The 17,727-nt window shown below is 39.8% G+C and overlaps 1 protein-coding gene across 4 annotated transcripts; it reads left to right on the forward strand.

The window, feature by feature from the left end:
• The first annotated feature begins 1,363 nt into the window (after window positions 1-1,363).
• Window positions 1,364-13,544, forward strand: LOC118367820 (Schwann cell myelin protein-like). Of its 4 annotated transcripts, none has more exons than XM_035751499.2 (9): window positions 1,364-1,415; window positions 1,582-1,657; window positions 2,490-2,852; window positions 3,045-3,335; window positions 8,585-8,836; window positions 8,967-9,236; window positions 9,350-9,446; window positions 9,781-9,856; window positions 9,988-13,544. In XM_035751499.2, the coding sequence occupies exons 2-9, from the start codon at window positions 1,603-1,605 to the stop codon at window positions 10,051-10,053; spliced, it is 1,470 nt and encodes a 489-aa protein (XP_035607392.1). In that variant the 5' UTR covers window positions 1,364-1,415; window positions 1,582-1,602; the 3' UTR covers window positions 10,054-13,544. The 4 variants fall into 4 exon arrangements, with proteins under 4 accessions (XP_035607392.1, XP_035607390.1, XP_035607391.1 ...); XM_035751497.2 differs by lacking the exon at window positions 1,364-1,415 and adding an exon at window positions 1,416-1,500; XM_035751498.2 differs by lacking the exon at window positions 1,364-1,415 and adding an exon at window positions 1,425-1,496.
• Window positions 13,545-17,727: the final 4,183 nt, after the last annotated feature.

The raw sequence follows: 17,727 nt of genomic DNA on the forward strand, positions 1-17,727 counted from the left end.
CTCTGGTGCCCACAGAGAGCCGTGATGACGTCATCCAAAAATATAGCAGACATTGGATCAATATAACATTTTAATATCTTCGGTTGTGAGCAATAATTTAAAAAAAATCTGCCTCAGCGACATTTATTTGAATAATTAAATGGATGTTTTGTGCACAAAGGTGATGACTTAGTGTCTTATTAGGAATGTTCAAATCTGACTTCTGAAACTGCCTTTCTGGGCCGGGCATCAGTTAAACTGCAGTACCGAAGAAAAGCTATCGTAACCATTGAAACCATGTTTCTTGACTGGAACCCTGGCCCCTTGGTAGTAGCCAGCCAGTAGGCTAGCTGGCAGCCTTGCTAGCTGGCTTTAGCCTGGCCCCCAAAAATGTAAAAGATAGACTTTTTAGCTTCCCACATCTCTCCATGTGAAATAATCAGATTTATTTTTAAAAACATAGTGTATATGCCCTGGCAAGTATTCTTATACTTGCACGTGTAACCTAAAACATTATCCCAGTTTGATTGGGTGCTTGTGTACTGCCGGGGCGGCAGCGTAGCCTAGTGGTTAGAGTGTTGGACTAGTAACCGCAAGGTTGCGAGTTCAAACCCCAAGCTGACAAGGTGTCGTTCTGCCCCTGAACAGGCAGCCACTGTTCCCAGGCCATCATTGAAAATAAGAATATGTTCTCAACTGACTTGCCTGGTTAAATAAAATAAAAATAAAAAATAAATTCCCATATCAGCTAAAAATATTAGCACATTTTTTTGGTCTCTGCAATAACTGTTCTCCTCTCTCCAGACCCCAGCTTTCTGTCAGTGAGTGAACAGGTGAAGTTGAGGGAAGTCTACCTCATGTTCGGTGTCTCACTCCTGCCCATCTTATCCCCCTCTCCTCACCTGGAACCACTCCGGAACACGCAGTGTCCAATCACAGCAGCTGACCAACGGCCAGTGGGAAGTGACATCATCCCTGACCTTTAACCCCACCATCAGTGATAACAACCAGCCTCTGGTCTGCACAGCAGCATTCAGGGGAGGGAAGACAGTGAACAGGTCTAAAACTCTCAATGTCAAATGTAAAGTGGAACAATCCTGTGAGTTAACAACAATGTTTGGAAGATTTATACTTCCATTTCTGTGAAAACATAATGCTTCTATGCAGATTTAGTGGTACTGAGTGTGAGTAATAGCCCTGACTAAAGTTAACATGGGGATAGGTACAGTAACAATCTTATCATATTTTATACTAATTATAAGAGATTTGACCTTTAGCTTCTGAAAACCTTTCAGTTTGGCAATGTAAAAAAATATATTGTTAAAGATTACACTAGGGGCTTAACCCTCAAGGGAAGAGCTAAAATCAGTCAGAGACAAAATACGGGAAGTCCAAAAATAAAGAAAAAATAAGAAACGGGTAGTGTAAGCAGGATGGTAATATTTCCTTTATATATCAATGCACTTTGTCTCTGTAGGAGGGTGGATATGAGACTATAGCAAGAAAGATAAAAGCAAGCAAGTAATTGGATTTTAGACATTGAATGTCTTGATTGTAATGTTAGAAATTCAATGGAGAGTAATTATTTTCCGATTCCTGCAGGTCCAGCACTAAGAGGAAGGGATGGGGATTGAAAAATTACCATGGCATTTTCTTACTCACTTCTTTTGGCTTGGAGGTAAGACAGTCACTTAACAGCACTATCAACAAGGCAGGTCATACAGGCCATAGTTTTGTCGCACCTGGACTACTGTTCAATCGTGTTGTCAGGTGCCACAAAGAGGGATTTAGGGTAATTGCAATTGCTCAGAACAGTTTAGCATGGCTGGCCGTTGGATGTACACAGAGCGCTAACATTAATAATATGCATGTCAATCTCGCCTGGCTCAAAGTGGAGGAGAGATAGACTTCATCACTACTTGTATTTTTGAGAGTTATTGACATGATGAATGCACCGAGCTGTCTGTTTGAACTACTGACACACAGCTTGTACACCCATGCATACCTCACAAGACATGTCAGTAGAGGTCTCTTCACAGTCCCCAAGTACAGAACAGACTATGGGAAGCGCACAGTACTATCTAGAGCTATGACTATATAGAACTTTATTCCACATCAAGTAACTCATGCAAGCAGTAAAATTAGATTTGATTAAAATTACAAATACACAGCGGGGTCTGTGAACCAATATAAAACATAGGCACAGACGCATGCACACAAACACACGATAACATACGCACTATACACATGGATTTTGTATTGTAGATATGTGGTAGTAGAGTAGGGGCCTTAGCACACCCACTTAAAAATGAAAAAGATTTCACAACATATTATGTATACACTGCCTTTATTTTGCTGGACTCCTGGAAGAGCAGCTGTTGCCTTGTCAAAACAAATATGTACTGTCTGTAGTAAATCATTTGAATTTGATAGAATTTGTTCAAACTTACCAGTGTGGTCAGTTGAATGTCTAACTGCTCTTACTAAATTGTTTCCTACTGCTATTTCAGTGATGGGAGTTGATGCCTCGTCATGGACTGCTGAGGTGCCCAAGTCCGTCTCCGGCCTACGGGGCTCATGCATCGTGATTCCATGCTCATTCAACTACCCAGAACCAGAGAAGAGGCCCTCCGAATTCACTGGCATCTGGTTCAAAGGCACCCATGATACTATATACCACCCAGACAGCTCCAACATCATCAAAGACTACAGGGGTCGTACAGAGCTGGTGGGAGACCTCCGGCAGAAGAACTGCTCTCTCAGAATCAACCCCCTCCATGACAGTGACAAAGGATCCTTTACTTTCAGGATTGAAATGGAAGACCATAACAAGTATTCATACAAAGAGGACACAGTCTCCATTACAGTGAGCAGTAAGTCCCCAGAGGAAGAATTGACAAGGAGAAATTAAAATGTTGTATTATTGTATCCCATTATTTACCCTAATGATAGCTATAGCTTCTTGTTGATTTAAATTATAGTGCTGAAAGGACAGACCCAAGAACTGGTGGATGCATGCCTCAAAAGAACTGCAATAACTGTTATCCTCTCTTTGCTGATATCAGGCTCTCCAGACCCCCCCTCTCTGTCAGTGAGGGAGGAGGTAAAGGTGGGGGAAGTGGTTTCTGCCTCCTGCTCTATGTCTCACTCCTGCCCATCTGATTCCCCTCTCCTAACCTGGAGCCACTCCGGAACACACAGTGTCCAATCACAGCAGCTGACCAATGTCCAGTGGGAAGTGACGTCATCCCTGACCTTTAGCTCCAGCAGCACTGATCACAACCAGTCTCTGATCTGCACAGCAGCATACAGGGGAGGGAAGACAGTGAAAAGTTTGAAAACTCTCAATGTCAAATGTAAGTGGACCACACCTGTGTGTTAACAACACTGTTTGGTAGATTTACACTTTCACTTCTGTGAAAACAGAGGCTGTGTTTGAAATACCCATACTAACATACTGTATACTACATACTTAATGAGTATATACTACATACTATATACTATTAGTTAATTTTAATATAATGTAAACAAACAGTATCCTTTCAGTTGAGCATACTAGCGTTTCGACCTGTCTACCAAAAATGTATTATGTTGCTATGCAACCTCTGTTAAGTTCATGTTGTAAGTATCCCTATATTTCTGTTATTAACTTCTTGCTGCGAGCCATCCCGGATCCGGGATCGTGAATACAGCCTCAAGCTCATTACCATAACGCAACGTTAACTATTCATGAAAATCGCAAATGAAATTAAATCAATATGCTAGCTCTCAAGCTTAGCCTTTTGTTAACAACACTGTCATCTCAGATTTTCAAAAATATGCTTCTCAACCATAGCAAAACTAGCATTTGTGTAACAGTATTGATAGCTATTGATAGCTAGCATTAGCATTTAGCGTTAGCATTCAGCAGGCAACATTTTCACAAAAACCAGAAAACCATTCAATAAATCATTTACCTTTGAAGAACTTCGGATGTTTTCAATAAGGAGACTCTCAGTTAGATAGCAAATGTTCAGTTTTCCTGAAAGATTATTTGTGCAGGAGAAATCGGTCCGTTTTCTGCGTCATGTTTGGCTACCAAAAAAAAAAGAAAATTCAGTTATCCAAACGCCGAACTTTTTTCCAAATCAACTCCATAATATCGACTGAAACATGGCAAACGTTGTTTAGAACCAATCCTCAAGGTGTTTTTCACATATCTCTTCGATGATATATGGTTCGTGGAAGTGTCCTTTCCCCTCTGAATCGCATGAAAAAATGCATGCAGCTGAAGATTACGCAACAATTTAGACAAAGGACACCGGGCAGACCCCTGGCAAATGTAGTCTCTTATGGCCAATCTTCCAATGATATGCCTACAAATACGTCACAATGCTGCAGACATCTTGGACGAACAGCAGAGAGCTTAGGTTCATTCATCACACATTCACAGCCATATAAGGAGACGATGGGAAACAGAGCCTCAAAAATTCTGCTCATTTCCTGTTTGAGGTTTCATCTTGGTTTCGCCTGTAGCATGAGTTCTGTGGCACTCACAGATAATATCTTTGCAGTTTTGAAAACGTCAGAGTGTTTTCTTTCCAAAGCTGCCAATTATATGCATAGTCAAGCATCTTTTCGTGACAAAATATTGCGCTTAAAACGGGCACGTTTTTTTATCCAATAATGACATAGCGCCCCCATAGGTTGAAGAGGTTAAGGGGCTATCCCTCTGTCAAGAGTGCGCCTGCGCGTGAAGTTTAGTTGTTGATGGACCTAGCCTTGAGTGGAATGGCTACCTTGTGTTGTGTTCATACGGTATAGTAAACTTTGTTAAACTGGAACCTTGTCATTTTGATTTAACATTGGTAGCAGAGGATGGTTAATAACAACAATGTGCCACCTCACTTCGACGAGAAGAGGTCGTACAAAAGTTGGAAAAATTAACTTGGAATCTGGACACGGGTTACTAATCTGATGAGAAATATGTGTTGAGGATTTGAACAATGTTGATGGTATGGGAACTTTGATCAGAGCACTGGATTCTGTATTTCTTAAAGAAGTGAAAGACCGTGCCTACGAGGCATATTCAAACTTTGACAGTGTTACGAGAGATATTTCAGTTGCAATGACGGACTACATCATTGATTTCGAACAGAGGTAAAATAGGATGCACAAGTACGACATGGTACTCCCGGATGCAGTGTTAGCTTTCAAGTTGCTAGATACTGCCTGTCTAGATGGGAGAAACAGTTGGCTTTGACTGCTTGTACTGTGCTGACTTTTGCATCAATGAAGTCGGCACTAAAAATCATTTTGGGTGAAAAGACGTCTGTCACATCAATAGCAGATGGAATGAAAGTGAGTGGCGCAGCATATTACACTGAGCAGCAGAGAAAAGGCACCAACAAGTCACGTTCTCAAGACAACCAGAAGAGGGCGCCCTTCCCTACAGATATCCCCTTACTATTAAGCAAAGCTTCCCTCAAGAAGGCAGGGGCTGTACTAGACATAAAAAATGACAAGGCAGTGATGTTTAAACAACCAGTGACTCTTGAACTTACACACAAAAATGAGATTCTGATGAACACAAAGCACATTTCAGCCCTACATGCAGCGGGAAAAGCGTTCACTGAAGCAGAGTGCTCAGAGAGAATTCACAGGGCTCTGCGTGAACAGCTACGACCCACCGATGAGAAGTATGAAACTGGAAACAAAGTGTACTACAAACGAGTTGACTCCCAAAAGACTCACCGACATGCGCCTCACAGTCACTCAGATTGCTGATGACAGTGATCTGCCAGAAAAAATGGAAACTTAATTCCATAGACATCAAATCTGCGTTTTGCAGGGAACAGATCTGTCAAGGGACATTCACATCCGACCTCCGCCTGAAGCTGAAAGCGAAGGAATACTGTGGAAACTAAAAAAGTGTGTGTATGGCCTGGCAGATGCATCACTCTACTGGTACAACAAAGTCAAGGCAACAACGCTGAGTACAGGTGGAAAAATGTCACAAGTGGATCCTGCAGTCTACTATTGGCTTGATCAAGACTGCAATGTGTCTGGAGTACTTGCCTGTCATGTTGATGACTTTATATGGGGTGGCTCACAGACCTTTGCTACAACTGTGATTCCACACCTCAAAGCTGTTTTCCAGGTCGGCCGTGAGGAGCATGATAATTTTTGTTATGTTGGCATAGAGTTCATTACAGTTGGTGGATCAATACTGATGCAACAGGAGAGCCATATCAAGAATCTTCAACCCATCCACATGGATTCTTCAAGAGCCGTACAAAGGAATTCTCCTCTCTGTGGAACTGAAGCTGATCAATTGAGGTCAAAGATAGGTCAAATTCTATGCGTTGCTAGACAGAGTAGACCTGATGTAATGTTTGATGGTTGCAACTTGGCATCTAACACAAAACACGCCACTGTACAAACCATTCATGAGGCAAACAAAGTTGTTCGTAAACTGAAATCACAACAAGTGACTTTAAAGTTTCAGCATGTTGGAAAAGATGACTCTTTGAAACTAGTTGTCTTCAGTGATGCTCCGTTAGGGAACCTTACAGATGGAGGCACACAATGTGGACATCTAATCGTGTTAATGGGTGAAGGAGGAAGATTCTCACCTATCTGTTGGCAGACAAAAAGGATCAGAAGGGTTGTCCGAAGTGGACTTGCTGGAGAAACACTTGCTCTTGCGGATGGAATTGACAATATGATCTTTCTTGCAACTCTGTTCTCAGAGCTTACCACTGGTGAGACAAAACGGCACATTCTACCGGTCGTTTGTATCACTGACAGCTACTCATTAGTTGATGCTAGGAAGTCAACCAAGTCTGTCACAGAGAAAATACTTTGTCTTGAGATTAGCAGCATCAAGGAACTTATTCAAGCACAGAGAATCCAGTGGATTCTGTGGTCGACCACAAAGGAACAGCTTGCTGACTGTCTGACTAAAAAAGGAGCATCCGCTCTTGTGCTCCTACAGGCTCTCAGTAATGGAAAGTGGCAGCTTGAGTATTACAAATAAAAACTGTCACACAACCCATTTGTAATGGGGATCTTGAATAATACTTGGACATTTCATTATGTTGATGTTTTATTTGTCTTTAAAGAAAAGAGGGAGATTGTTAAGTTCATGTTTTAAGTATCCCTATGTTTCTGTTATTACGGTGTATAACTCTGTCAAGAGTACGCCTGCGTGGGAAGTTTAGTTGTTGATGAGCCTTGAGTGGAATTGCTACCTTGTTGTGTTCATACAGTACAGTACACTTTGTTAAACTGGAACCTTGTCGTTGTGTCATTTCGAGATAACACCTCTTGCTAGCTTGTTAGCATAACAAATCACTAGCTAGACATTTTTGTGTTCGTAAATTCAATCTGGAGTGCCAGAGTGCGCTCTGGGCGTTGTTAAATTCAGAGCGTTGTCAGATTGTCCATTCCTAAATTCTGAGCGTGTGTACTGAGCGCAAGTTGGCCCAGGAGTAGGGTTGAGCAGAGCGTTCTGACCATAACAATGGCAGTCATGCATACAAGTTAACTGGGTAGCTACTTCCAGACACAAATGAGAGAACATCTCACTATGACCATTTTAGTCGCCATAGCAGAGCTGGTTAGGCTGTTTTCATGTTATCCAGAGCGTTGGTGACTGTAACTGTGTTGCTGGCAAAAAAAATGTATTATGCTTTTTTTCCGACATTTACTGACACCGGCCATATTAAACAGGTGTTAAGCGTTTGTAAATTCATCAGTTATTCTGCACTCTGGCACACTCAGACAAGAGTGCTCTGAAATCGGAGAAGATAGCCAGAGCGAATTTGTGTCCATTGAGAACGCACAACAACTATATCACTTAGCTAAGAATGACACAAATAATCAAGTCTATAAACGTTGGATAGTTAGTTAGATAGAATGTAGTTAATATACTGGCAAGTTCCATGATTAGTAGCAAACTCACGAGGTAGCTAGCTAACATACTGGTAGTACTTACTGCTGTAATGATATGCTATGTGGTTCGTAAGAATAGCATAGCCAACACATTGTCAGCCAACATAACGTGTAGCGTAACTCATTTGAAAAGTCATTACTTTATTACATTGCTCAACATTTTCTTAACATTTTAAAGCAATGAATTTGTATCCGTTCTCGTTGGACTTGGGCTGCATATTTTCTGCCATTTTGTGAAGCCACACCCATTTTCTGAAGAATTGCATTATGGGCCCTAAAAGTACGAAAATAGTGTCCACTGGGTGTATACTTCATATTTTGGCAAATGTATTATGACATCCGGGAACTTTTGAAATACTAACTAAATCGAAACTATGACCAATAAGCATACTACATGCTCAATTTACGTCACAAATAGTATGGTTAGTGTGGTTAGTATGAGTATTTGAACACAGCTAGATACCAAAATCGACTATTGTGTACCTTAGCAGCGCTTCCATTCCTTCTTTTATTCTACTAGAAATACATTTCTTTGAAAAGGAAACATTAACTTTGTCCACAGCCTGGATTTGGAAAACTTCCCTCTTGAAATCTAAATAGATTGAAAACATGTGGTTGATCCACTGAATTTGTCTTAAGATGTTTATTCTACTAATGATGTTAATCATAGATGCCCCAGTGGATGTGAAGATTGAGGGAGTGTCCAGTGTGAAGGACGGAGACTCTGTGGAGCTGAGATGCTCCAGTGACAGTAACCCTGCTGCCCACAGCTACCACTGGCACAACAGTAGAGGACCTCTGCCCACCACTGGACCTACCATCACACTGGAGAATGTGAACAGACTCACTGAAGCCCTCTACTGCACTGCCATCAATAGAGAGGGACAAGGCCACTCTAGCCCACTGAAACTCAATGTAGAGTGTAAGTAGATGGCACAATTCTGTCAATAAGGAGCATGTCCTTTCTGTGTATATAATATTAAGACAATTCTCTTCAGGATGTAGCCATACATGTTCAGTTAAAACCAAACTGTTTATCATTCTCATCCCAGACCCCCCTGAGATCAAAGTGGGCTCCGCCTGCACTTCAGACATCTCCATGGTAACCTGTCTGTGCATTGTGGACTCGGAGCCCCCCGGCTCTGTGGAGTGGTCTCTTCCAGATGGACCCCTGCCCAACCGGTCCAGTACCAGAGTGGAGAGGCATGGGTCAGTTACCATGGTGACCCTACAGAGGGCACTAGGCTTCTCCGAGACCGTCCACTGCCATGCCAGCAACACACAGGGCAATATCACCTTGTCCTTCACTGTGTCCACAAATGGTAAAGGAAACAGTGGGGGAAGTGCATCATAAATTAAGTATTACATACAGTATTAACATCATAAAGGATATCATTGGTACATTAATAAAACAAATGTATTTATTTTTGAACAGATAAGATGTCGATGCTGTACGTTTCAATTGGTATTGCTGCATTAGTGGTGGTAGTAATACTAATTTCCATGTCAGCTTGCCTTTTCAACAGGAAGGGGTAAGTTACTATTTTATTTATTTTTGGAGGGAGCTACACAGATTTGTGTTTGTTTTTAGCTGTTTTGTTCTGTTTGTATAAATTGGCAAATTTTTCTCATAAGTGGGAGGAGTCATAGGGACCTGTCATTAACCTGCAAGCAGGAAGTGCAAACAGCCAAGTGTGCTTCCTCAGATCCCTCAACATCATGGTATTTTTCTACAGGCTGTTCTATCTGTGATCATAATGTATACATCCTGCTGAGTTGTTAAAGCCAATTAGCCTACATTTACTCTTGTAGTGTCTTATCAAATGACGGGAATACATCTGAGAGTTGTCCTAACTCTATCCACAGGAAAGAGCAGAAAGACACCAGCAGTAAAATCCACACAAACTATTACACCAACGATCACGTATATGGAAACATGGAGGTATGTACTGTGGTTCTACTGCATACATTTACAGCTGCTGTAGAGATCTGAGAAAAGTTTGCTCCAAATTCAAAGGATATAAAAAATAATAGAGGTGTTGTTGATGATATTTCTGATCTGGTTTCCTGTAGACTGAAGAAGATGGTGACCCATACGCGTGTGATGGTGGAGATGATGCAGTCTATGGTAACATGTGAACACAACAGGAAGCATGTGGAAGTCAGCTGACCCAGAGGCCATGGTGTTCAGTCTCTCAAAGGTTCCATTAAAATATTAACATTTTAACCCAATGTAGCAGAACATATTATATAATATATAATAATATATATATATATATAATATATATAATATGTTCTGCTACATTGGGTTAAATGTTAATATTTTAAAACCAAACTGTTTATCATATATATATATATATATATATATATATATATATATAATATTATATTTGTTAGCTTGATGTAGGTTTATGGTACTATTGGCTAAAGAAAATGGTACATTCTTATTTGGCCTGTGGCTTTGTGTTATATCTTTTACAAGGCTTTTGTTTATTATCTATGGCTTGGATAATTTAGAAATGTTTTTACTAAATGTCAATTATACACAAAATACTAACCAGTACTTAACAATAGCTTGTTTCACACTTCCCCAGTTGTCTATTGCAATTGTGTGTTGATGCGGCAGGTAGCCTAGTGGTTAGAGCTTTGGGCCAGTAACCAAAAGGCTGCTAGATTGAATCCCTGAGCTGACAAGGTAAAAATCCGTCGTTCTTCCTCTGAACAAGGCAGTTAACCCACTTAACCCCCTGTTAACCCCCTGTTCCTAGGCTGTCATTGTAAATAATACTTTGTTCTTAAACTGACTTGTCTAGTTAAATAAATGTTAAAATAAAACAAACATTTAAAATCTGAGGATAGAATATGTGTGTGTGAGCTTTCATTGTTTCTAAACAATGGGTTGCTCTTTTATTTTTTGAGATTTTCAGCATCTATTTATTTCCATAGGGTTTGAGCTATTTCAAAATTCTGATTTTGTCAATATACATTACCGGTCAAAAGTTTTAGAACACTTACTCATTCAAGGGTTTTTCTTTATTTTTACTATTTTCTACATTGTAGAATAATAGCGAAGACATCAAAACTACGAAATAACACATATGGAACCATGTAAAACCATAAAAGGGTTAAACAAATCTAAATATATTTTTAATTTGAGATTCTTCAAATAGCCATCCTTTGCCTTGATGACAGGTTGGCATTCTCTCAACCATCTTCATGTGGTAGTCACCTGGAATGCATTTCAATTAACAGGTGTTAATTTCTTTCCATCTTAACTTGTTTGAGATAGGGGGCAGCATTTTCACTTTTGGATGAATAGCGTGCCCAGAGTGAACTGCCTCCTACTCAGTCCCCAGATGCTAATATATGCATATTATTATTAATTTTGGATAGAAAACACTCTGAAGTTTCTAAACTGTTTGAATGATGTCTGTGAGTATAACATAACTCATATGGCAGGCAAAAACCTGAGAAAAATCCAAACAGGAAGTGGGAAGTCTGAGGTTTGTAGTATTTGAATTCACCCCTATCGAATACACAGTGGTATATGGGTTATTGTGCACTTCCTAAGGCTTCCACTAGATGTCAACCGCCTTTAGAACGTTGTCTTAGGCTGCTCATGTGAAGGGGGGCCGGATGGGAGCTGTTTGACTAAGGGGTCTGCCTACAGCCTCATTCTCAGTCAAGTGCTTTCACTTGAGAGGCAGCTCTCATTCCATTGCTTTTCTACAGACAATGGAATTCTCCGGTTGGAACATTATTGAACTTTTATGATAAAAACATCCTAACGATTGATTCTATACTTAGTTTGACAAGTTTCTTAGACCTGTAATACAACTTTTTTAACGTTTTGTCCCAATTGACCAGATCGCCCTTTTGGATTTGTTTACCAAACACCCTAACAAAAGAAGCTATTGGACGTAAATGCACATAAATGATGGACATTATCGAACAAAACAAGCATTTATTGTGGAACTGCGATTCCTGGGAGTGCATTCTGATGAAGATCATCAAAGGTAAGTGAATATTTATAACGCTATTTATGAATAATGTTTACTACCCAACATGGCAGATATTTCTCTGGCTGGTTTGGGCTCTGAGTGCCGTTCTCAGATTTTTCGTAAAGTTTTTTTGAAATCTGACACAGCGGTTGCATTAAGGATAACTGTGTCTAAAGTTCCATGTATAATAGTTGTATTTTTATCAACATTTATTATGAGTATTTCTGTGAGTTCATGTGGCTCTCTGCAATATCACTGCATGTTTTGGAACATATACAGAAGATAGCCCTATTTTGGTAAAAGACGAAGTCCATATTATGGCAACAACAGCTCAAATAAGCAAAGAGAAACGACAGTCCATCAATACTTTTAAGACATGAAGGTCAGTCAATACAGAACATTTCAAGAACTTTGAACATTTCTTCAAATGCAGTTGCAAAAACCATCAAGCACTATGATGAAACTGGCTCTCATGAGGACCGCCAAAGGAATAGAAGACCCAGAGTTATCTCTTTTGCAGAGGATAAGTTCAGTAGAGTTACCCGCCTCAGAAATTGCAGCCCAAATAAATGCTTCACAGAGTTCAGGTACCAGACACATCTCAACATCAACTGTTCAGAGGAGACTGCATGAATCAGGCCTTCAGTGTTGAATTGCTGCAAAGAAACCACTACTAAAGGACAGCAATAATAAGAAGAGACTTGCTTGGGCCAAGGAACATGATGGACATTAGACATTAGACCAGTGGAAATCTGTCCTTTGGTCTGGAGTCCAAATTTGAGATTTTTGGTTCCAACCGCCGTGTCTTTGTGAGATGCAGTGTGGTTGAACGGATGATCTCCGCATGTGTATTTCCCACCGTAAAGCATGGAGGAGGAGGTGTGATGGTGTGGGGGTGCTTTGCTGGTGACACTGTCTGATTTATTTAGAATTCTAGGCACACTTAACCAGCATGGCTACCACAGCATTCTGCAGCGCTACGCCATCCCATCAGGTTTGGGCTTAGTGGGACTATAATTTGTTTTTCAACATGACAATGACCCAACACACCTCCAGGCTGTGTAAGGGCTATTTTACTAAGAAGGCGAGTGATGGAGTGTTGCAACAGATGTCCTGGCCTCCACAATCCCCCAACCTCAACTAAATTGAGATGGTTTGGGATGAGTCAGACCACAGAGTGAAGAAAAAGCAGCCAACAAGTGCTAAGCATATGTGGAAACTGGTTGAGAGAATGCCAAGAGTGTGTAAAGCTGTCATCAAGGCAAAGGGTGGCTATTTGAAGTATCTCAAATTTAAAATATATTTTGATTTGTTTAACACTTTTTGGGTTACTACATGATGATATGTATATGTTATTGTATCATTTTGATGTCTTCACTATTATTCTGCAATGTAGAAAATAGTAAAAATAAAGAAAACCATTGAATGAGTAGGTTGTTCTAAAACTTTTGACAGGTAGTGTACTGTAGCTTTAGTTAGTGTACTGTAGCTATTTTACCCTCTCTATAAGAACATACCAGTAACAGGCATGATTAAGATTATGATTATGAAGAATTTGTGTTAGGTTATGATTGTAGCTCTGAATACATGATCAAATCTGAATAAATAAACATTTTATTTTGGAACAAATCCTTCATATGATTTGAAACGCATAGAAATTGATTCAGTGTATTGAATTGTGGGCTTGGTGTGTTCTCCTACCTACGTCATTGAGAGGATGAGAAACTTCGGTGAGTCTGGTCAAAGTTTATTGGTCATGTACATACAGTTGAAGTCAGAAGTTTACATACACTTAGGTTGGAGTTAAAACTCACTTTTCAACCACTCCACAAATTTCTTGTTAACAAACCATAGTTTTGACATGTCGGTTAGGACATCTACTTTGTGCATGACACAAGTCCTTTTTACAACAATTGTTTACAGACAGATTATTTCACTGTATCACAATTCCAGTGGGTCAGAAGTTTACATAAACTGAGTTGACTGCGCCTTTAAACAGCTTGGAAAATTCCAGAAAATGATGTCATGGCTTTAGAAGCCATAGAAGTCTTGTTCATCATTGGGAGCGATTTCCAAATGCCTGAAGGTACCACATTCATCTGTAGAAAAAATAATACGCAAGTATAAACACCATGGGACCACGCAGCCATCATACTGCTCAGGAAGGAGACGCGTTCTGTCTCCTAGAGATGAATGCACTTTGGTATGAAAAGTGCAAATCAATCCCAGAACAACAGCAAAGGACCTTGTGAAGATGCTGGAGGAAACAGATGCTGTCCCAGATGCTGCACGGGGGTGGCAGCATGTTGTGGGGTGCTTTGCTGCAGGAGGGACTGGTGCACTTCACAAAATAGATAGAATCATGAGGTAGGAAAATTATGTGGATATATTGAAGCAACATCTCAAGACACAAGTCAGGAGTTAAAGCTTGGTCGTAAATGGGTCTTCCAAATGGACAATGACACCGAGCATACTTACAAAGTTGTGGCAAAATGGCTTAAGGACAACAAAGTCAAGGTATTGGAGTGGCCATCACAAAGCCCTGACTTCAATCCCATAGAAAATTTGTGGGCAGAACTGAAAAGAGTGTGCGAGCAAGGATGCCGACAAACCTGACTCAGTTACACCATCTCTGTCAAGAGGAATGGACCAAAATTCACCCACTTATTGTGGGAAGCTTGTGGAAAGCTACCTGAAATGTTTGACTCAAGATAAACAATTTAAAGGCAATGCTACTGTCACAACTTCTGTCGAAGTCATTCCCTCTCCTTGTTCGGGCGGTGTTCAGCGGTCGACGTCAACGATCTTCTAGCCATCCTGATCCATTTTTCATTTGTTTTGTCTTGTCTTTCTTCACACCTGGTTCCAATCCCATCAATTACATGTGTATTTAACCCTCTGTTTCCCTTCATGTCCTTGTTGGAGATTGTTTGATTGTATGTTAGTGCTAGTATGTGTTGGTGCGTGGTGGGTTTTATACCCATTTTATAATTTTTTCTTTATTTTGTTTTTTGGAGTTTGTGAGTTCTTATTAAATGACTCCATTTATACCAAGTTCATTCTCCTGCACCTGACTTCCCTGCCACCAACACGCACACCTTACAGCTACCAAATACTAATTGAGTGTATGTAAACTTCTGACCCACTGGGAATGTGATGAAAGAAATAAAAGCTGAAATAAACCATTCTCTCTACAATTATTCTGACATTTCACATTCTTAAAATAAAGTGGTGATCCTAACTGACCTAAAACAGGGAATTTTTTACTTAGATTAAAAATCAGGAATTGTGAAAAACTGAGTATAAACGTATTTGGCTAAGGTGAATGCAAACTTCCGACTTCAACTGTAGTTTAGCAGATGTTATAGCGGGTGCAGTGAAATCCTAATAATACCTAGCTCCTAACACAAAATGTCAAACAGTACCCAAATCATCAAAAAGTACAATAAAAAATAATGAATTGTCAGATTCCAATTAACAACACAAATAGCACTGTCCCAGTAATCCAATTGCAATCTATACTTATATACACAGGATGACGTAACACAAGATATACTAAGAATGATTTGTGCAGCAGTAGATATATTAGAGTGAACTATGTCAATAATCCAGAGTATAAATGTGCTGTGGTATAAACAGCCTGACTAAAATGCAATGTACAGTAGTAATATTAGATGAGCTATACTGAGAATACAATATTTAAATACACACAATATTTAAGTACAACACCCCATGGCAAAATGGATAGAATTGCAGGAAATTAGCTTGCGGACCAGAGTCCAGAATATAAATATATGTCATGGCTGTTGAAGTAACTGGACCAAGGTGCAGCGTGGTGAGTGTACATTTTCTCATTTATTTTAAATGAGACAGACAAAACAATAAACAATACAAATCGTGAAGCTTCAGGCTATGTGCCATCAAACAACGTTAACTTCCCACAAACACAGGTGGGAAAAAGAGTACCTAAGTATGGTTCCCAATCTGAGACAACGATAGACAGCTGCCCCTGATTGAGAACCATACCCAGACAAAACATAGAAATAGAAAATCATAGAAACACAAAACATAGAATGCACACCCCAACTCATGCCCTAACCAAACCAAAATAGAGACATAAAAAGGATCTCTTAGGTCATGACGTGACATTATATATACATATATTAAGCTTGTGTTTGAATATATTTATTTCATTTCATTTGCGATTTTCATGAATAGGAAAAGTTACTAGGGGTATTTATGTCCGCTGCGTTATGCTAATTCGTTTGAGGCTATGATTACGATCCCGGATTTGGGATTGCTAGTTTCAAGAACAACCCAACTATTTGTCCAACCAAAATGTAGAATGACATTCCTCAGTGATTCAAATTGGTCTTATCACTCAAAGTAAAAAACTAAATTTAACACACATTATATTAGCAGAATTTACATTAATATTAACATTCAGTATAATTATCCCATAATTCTACTATGAACTTTTTAATCATGATTATAATACAGATCAGTATCTCAATGCATTCTTAATCTAAATTACTATAATTTTACATGGTGTAGACTTCTACAATCAACCTGATACCACAAAAGTCTAAAACTATTTTATTGGCACAGTTGACCAACCCCCTCTCTCAGGCACTGATTCTTCTGGCGTCCTTTTCCTTCTTCTTCAGATAGTTTTACAGTTCAAAGTGGATGGCCAATGATAATGTCCCAATTTCAATGTCTCATCTTTACACCATCACCTTTACTACCCATTATGTCTTGTCCATTCGTCAAACAATATACCAGCAACATAAGAAAAGTTTAGATCAGATCTCTATCCATGCTCACTCCACGGTGGACTCCTCTCACACTTCCGAGAGAAACATAAGAGAAAAGCAGTTGATAGCTTAGATCAGATACTGTACACCAATTTCTGGCTTGGTTCCTTTCTCCCGGTAGAAGTGGTCCGGAAGGGCCTTATTCAACACCTTTGTCACTCTTCTTCAACCAGTTAGAGGGGGTTTTGAGGTACACACACTATTCGGTCCAATTATCTCTTCCATAAATTAAGATACCGTCTGATGTCACTTTTCATGATCACCTCGAAAGAACAGATCAGAACAACAGTTTAGTTCAGTTCATTAACTACATTATAAATTATTACTTTTACCAATTATTCTTAATACACATATCTAAACATGTTTCAAAGAGAATATCAACACATTCTACTGAAACTATTCTTTCAAATTGGCTTATACTCCCCATCACACTGTCAACTCCATCGTAGAGGCAAGGATCAAGAAGTTAGACCTATATCCCCTCGGGAAAAGAACAAAACAAACACAACAATACAATACACTCAACAATACAATACATTCCGTCACATAGATTACCGCCATTGGAGTCTGGAACAGTGGAAACACGTTCTCTGGAGTGATGAATCACGCTTCACCATCTGGCAGTCCGACGGATGACCTTGACTGGCCTGCACAGAGCCCTGACCTCAACCCCATCGAACACCTTTGGGAGGAATTGGAACACTGACTATGAGCCAGGCCTAATCACCCAACATGGGTGCTGACCTTACTAATGCTCTTGTGGCTGAATGGAAGCAAGTCCCCGCAATAATGTTCCAACATCTAGTGGAAAGCCTTCCCAGAAGGGTTGAGGCTGTTATAGCAGCGAAAGTGGGGACCAACTCCATATTAATGCCAATGATTTTGGAATGAGATATTCAACTCGCAGGTGTCCACATACTTTTGGTTATGTAGTGTATGTTTGTTAACTATACATGTGACATAACTCCACAATCCTATTCATAAATAATGTTATT

Source organism: Oncorhynchus keta, chromosome 34 (genome assembly GCF_023373465.1).
Source record: "Oncorhynchus keta strain PuntledgeMale-10-30-2019 chromosome 34, Oket_V2, whole genome shotgun sequence".
Lineage (NCBI taxonomy): Eukaryota > Metazoa > Chordata > Actinopteri > Salmoniformes > Salmonidae > Oncorhynchus > Oncorhynchus keta.

Bases quoted from the DNA above. Each gene is read 5' to 3' on its own strand.
- LOC118367820 (XM_035751499.2), top strand. From the start codon at position 1,603: ATGGGGATTGAAAAATTACCATGGCATTTTCTTACTCACTTCTTTTGG. The intron at 2,853-3,044 runs GTAAGTCCCCAG...TGCTGATATCAG, and splicing joins AGTCTCCATTACAGTGAGCA to GCTCTCCAGACCCCCCCTCT. The intron at 8,837-8,966 runs GTAAGTAGATGG...TTCTCATCCCAG, and splicing joins ACTGAAACTCAATGTAGAGT to ACCCCCCTGAGATCAAAGTG.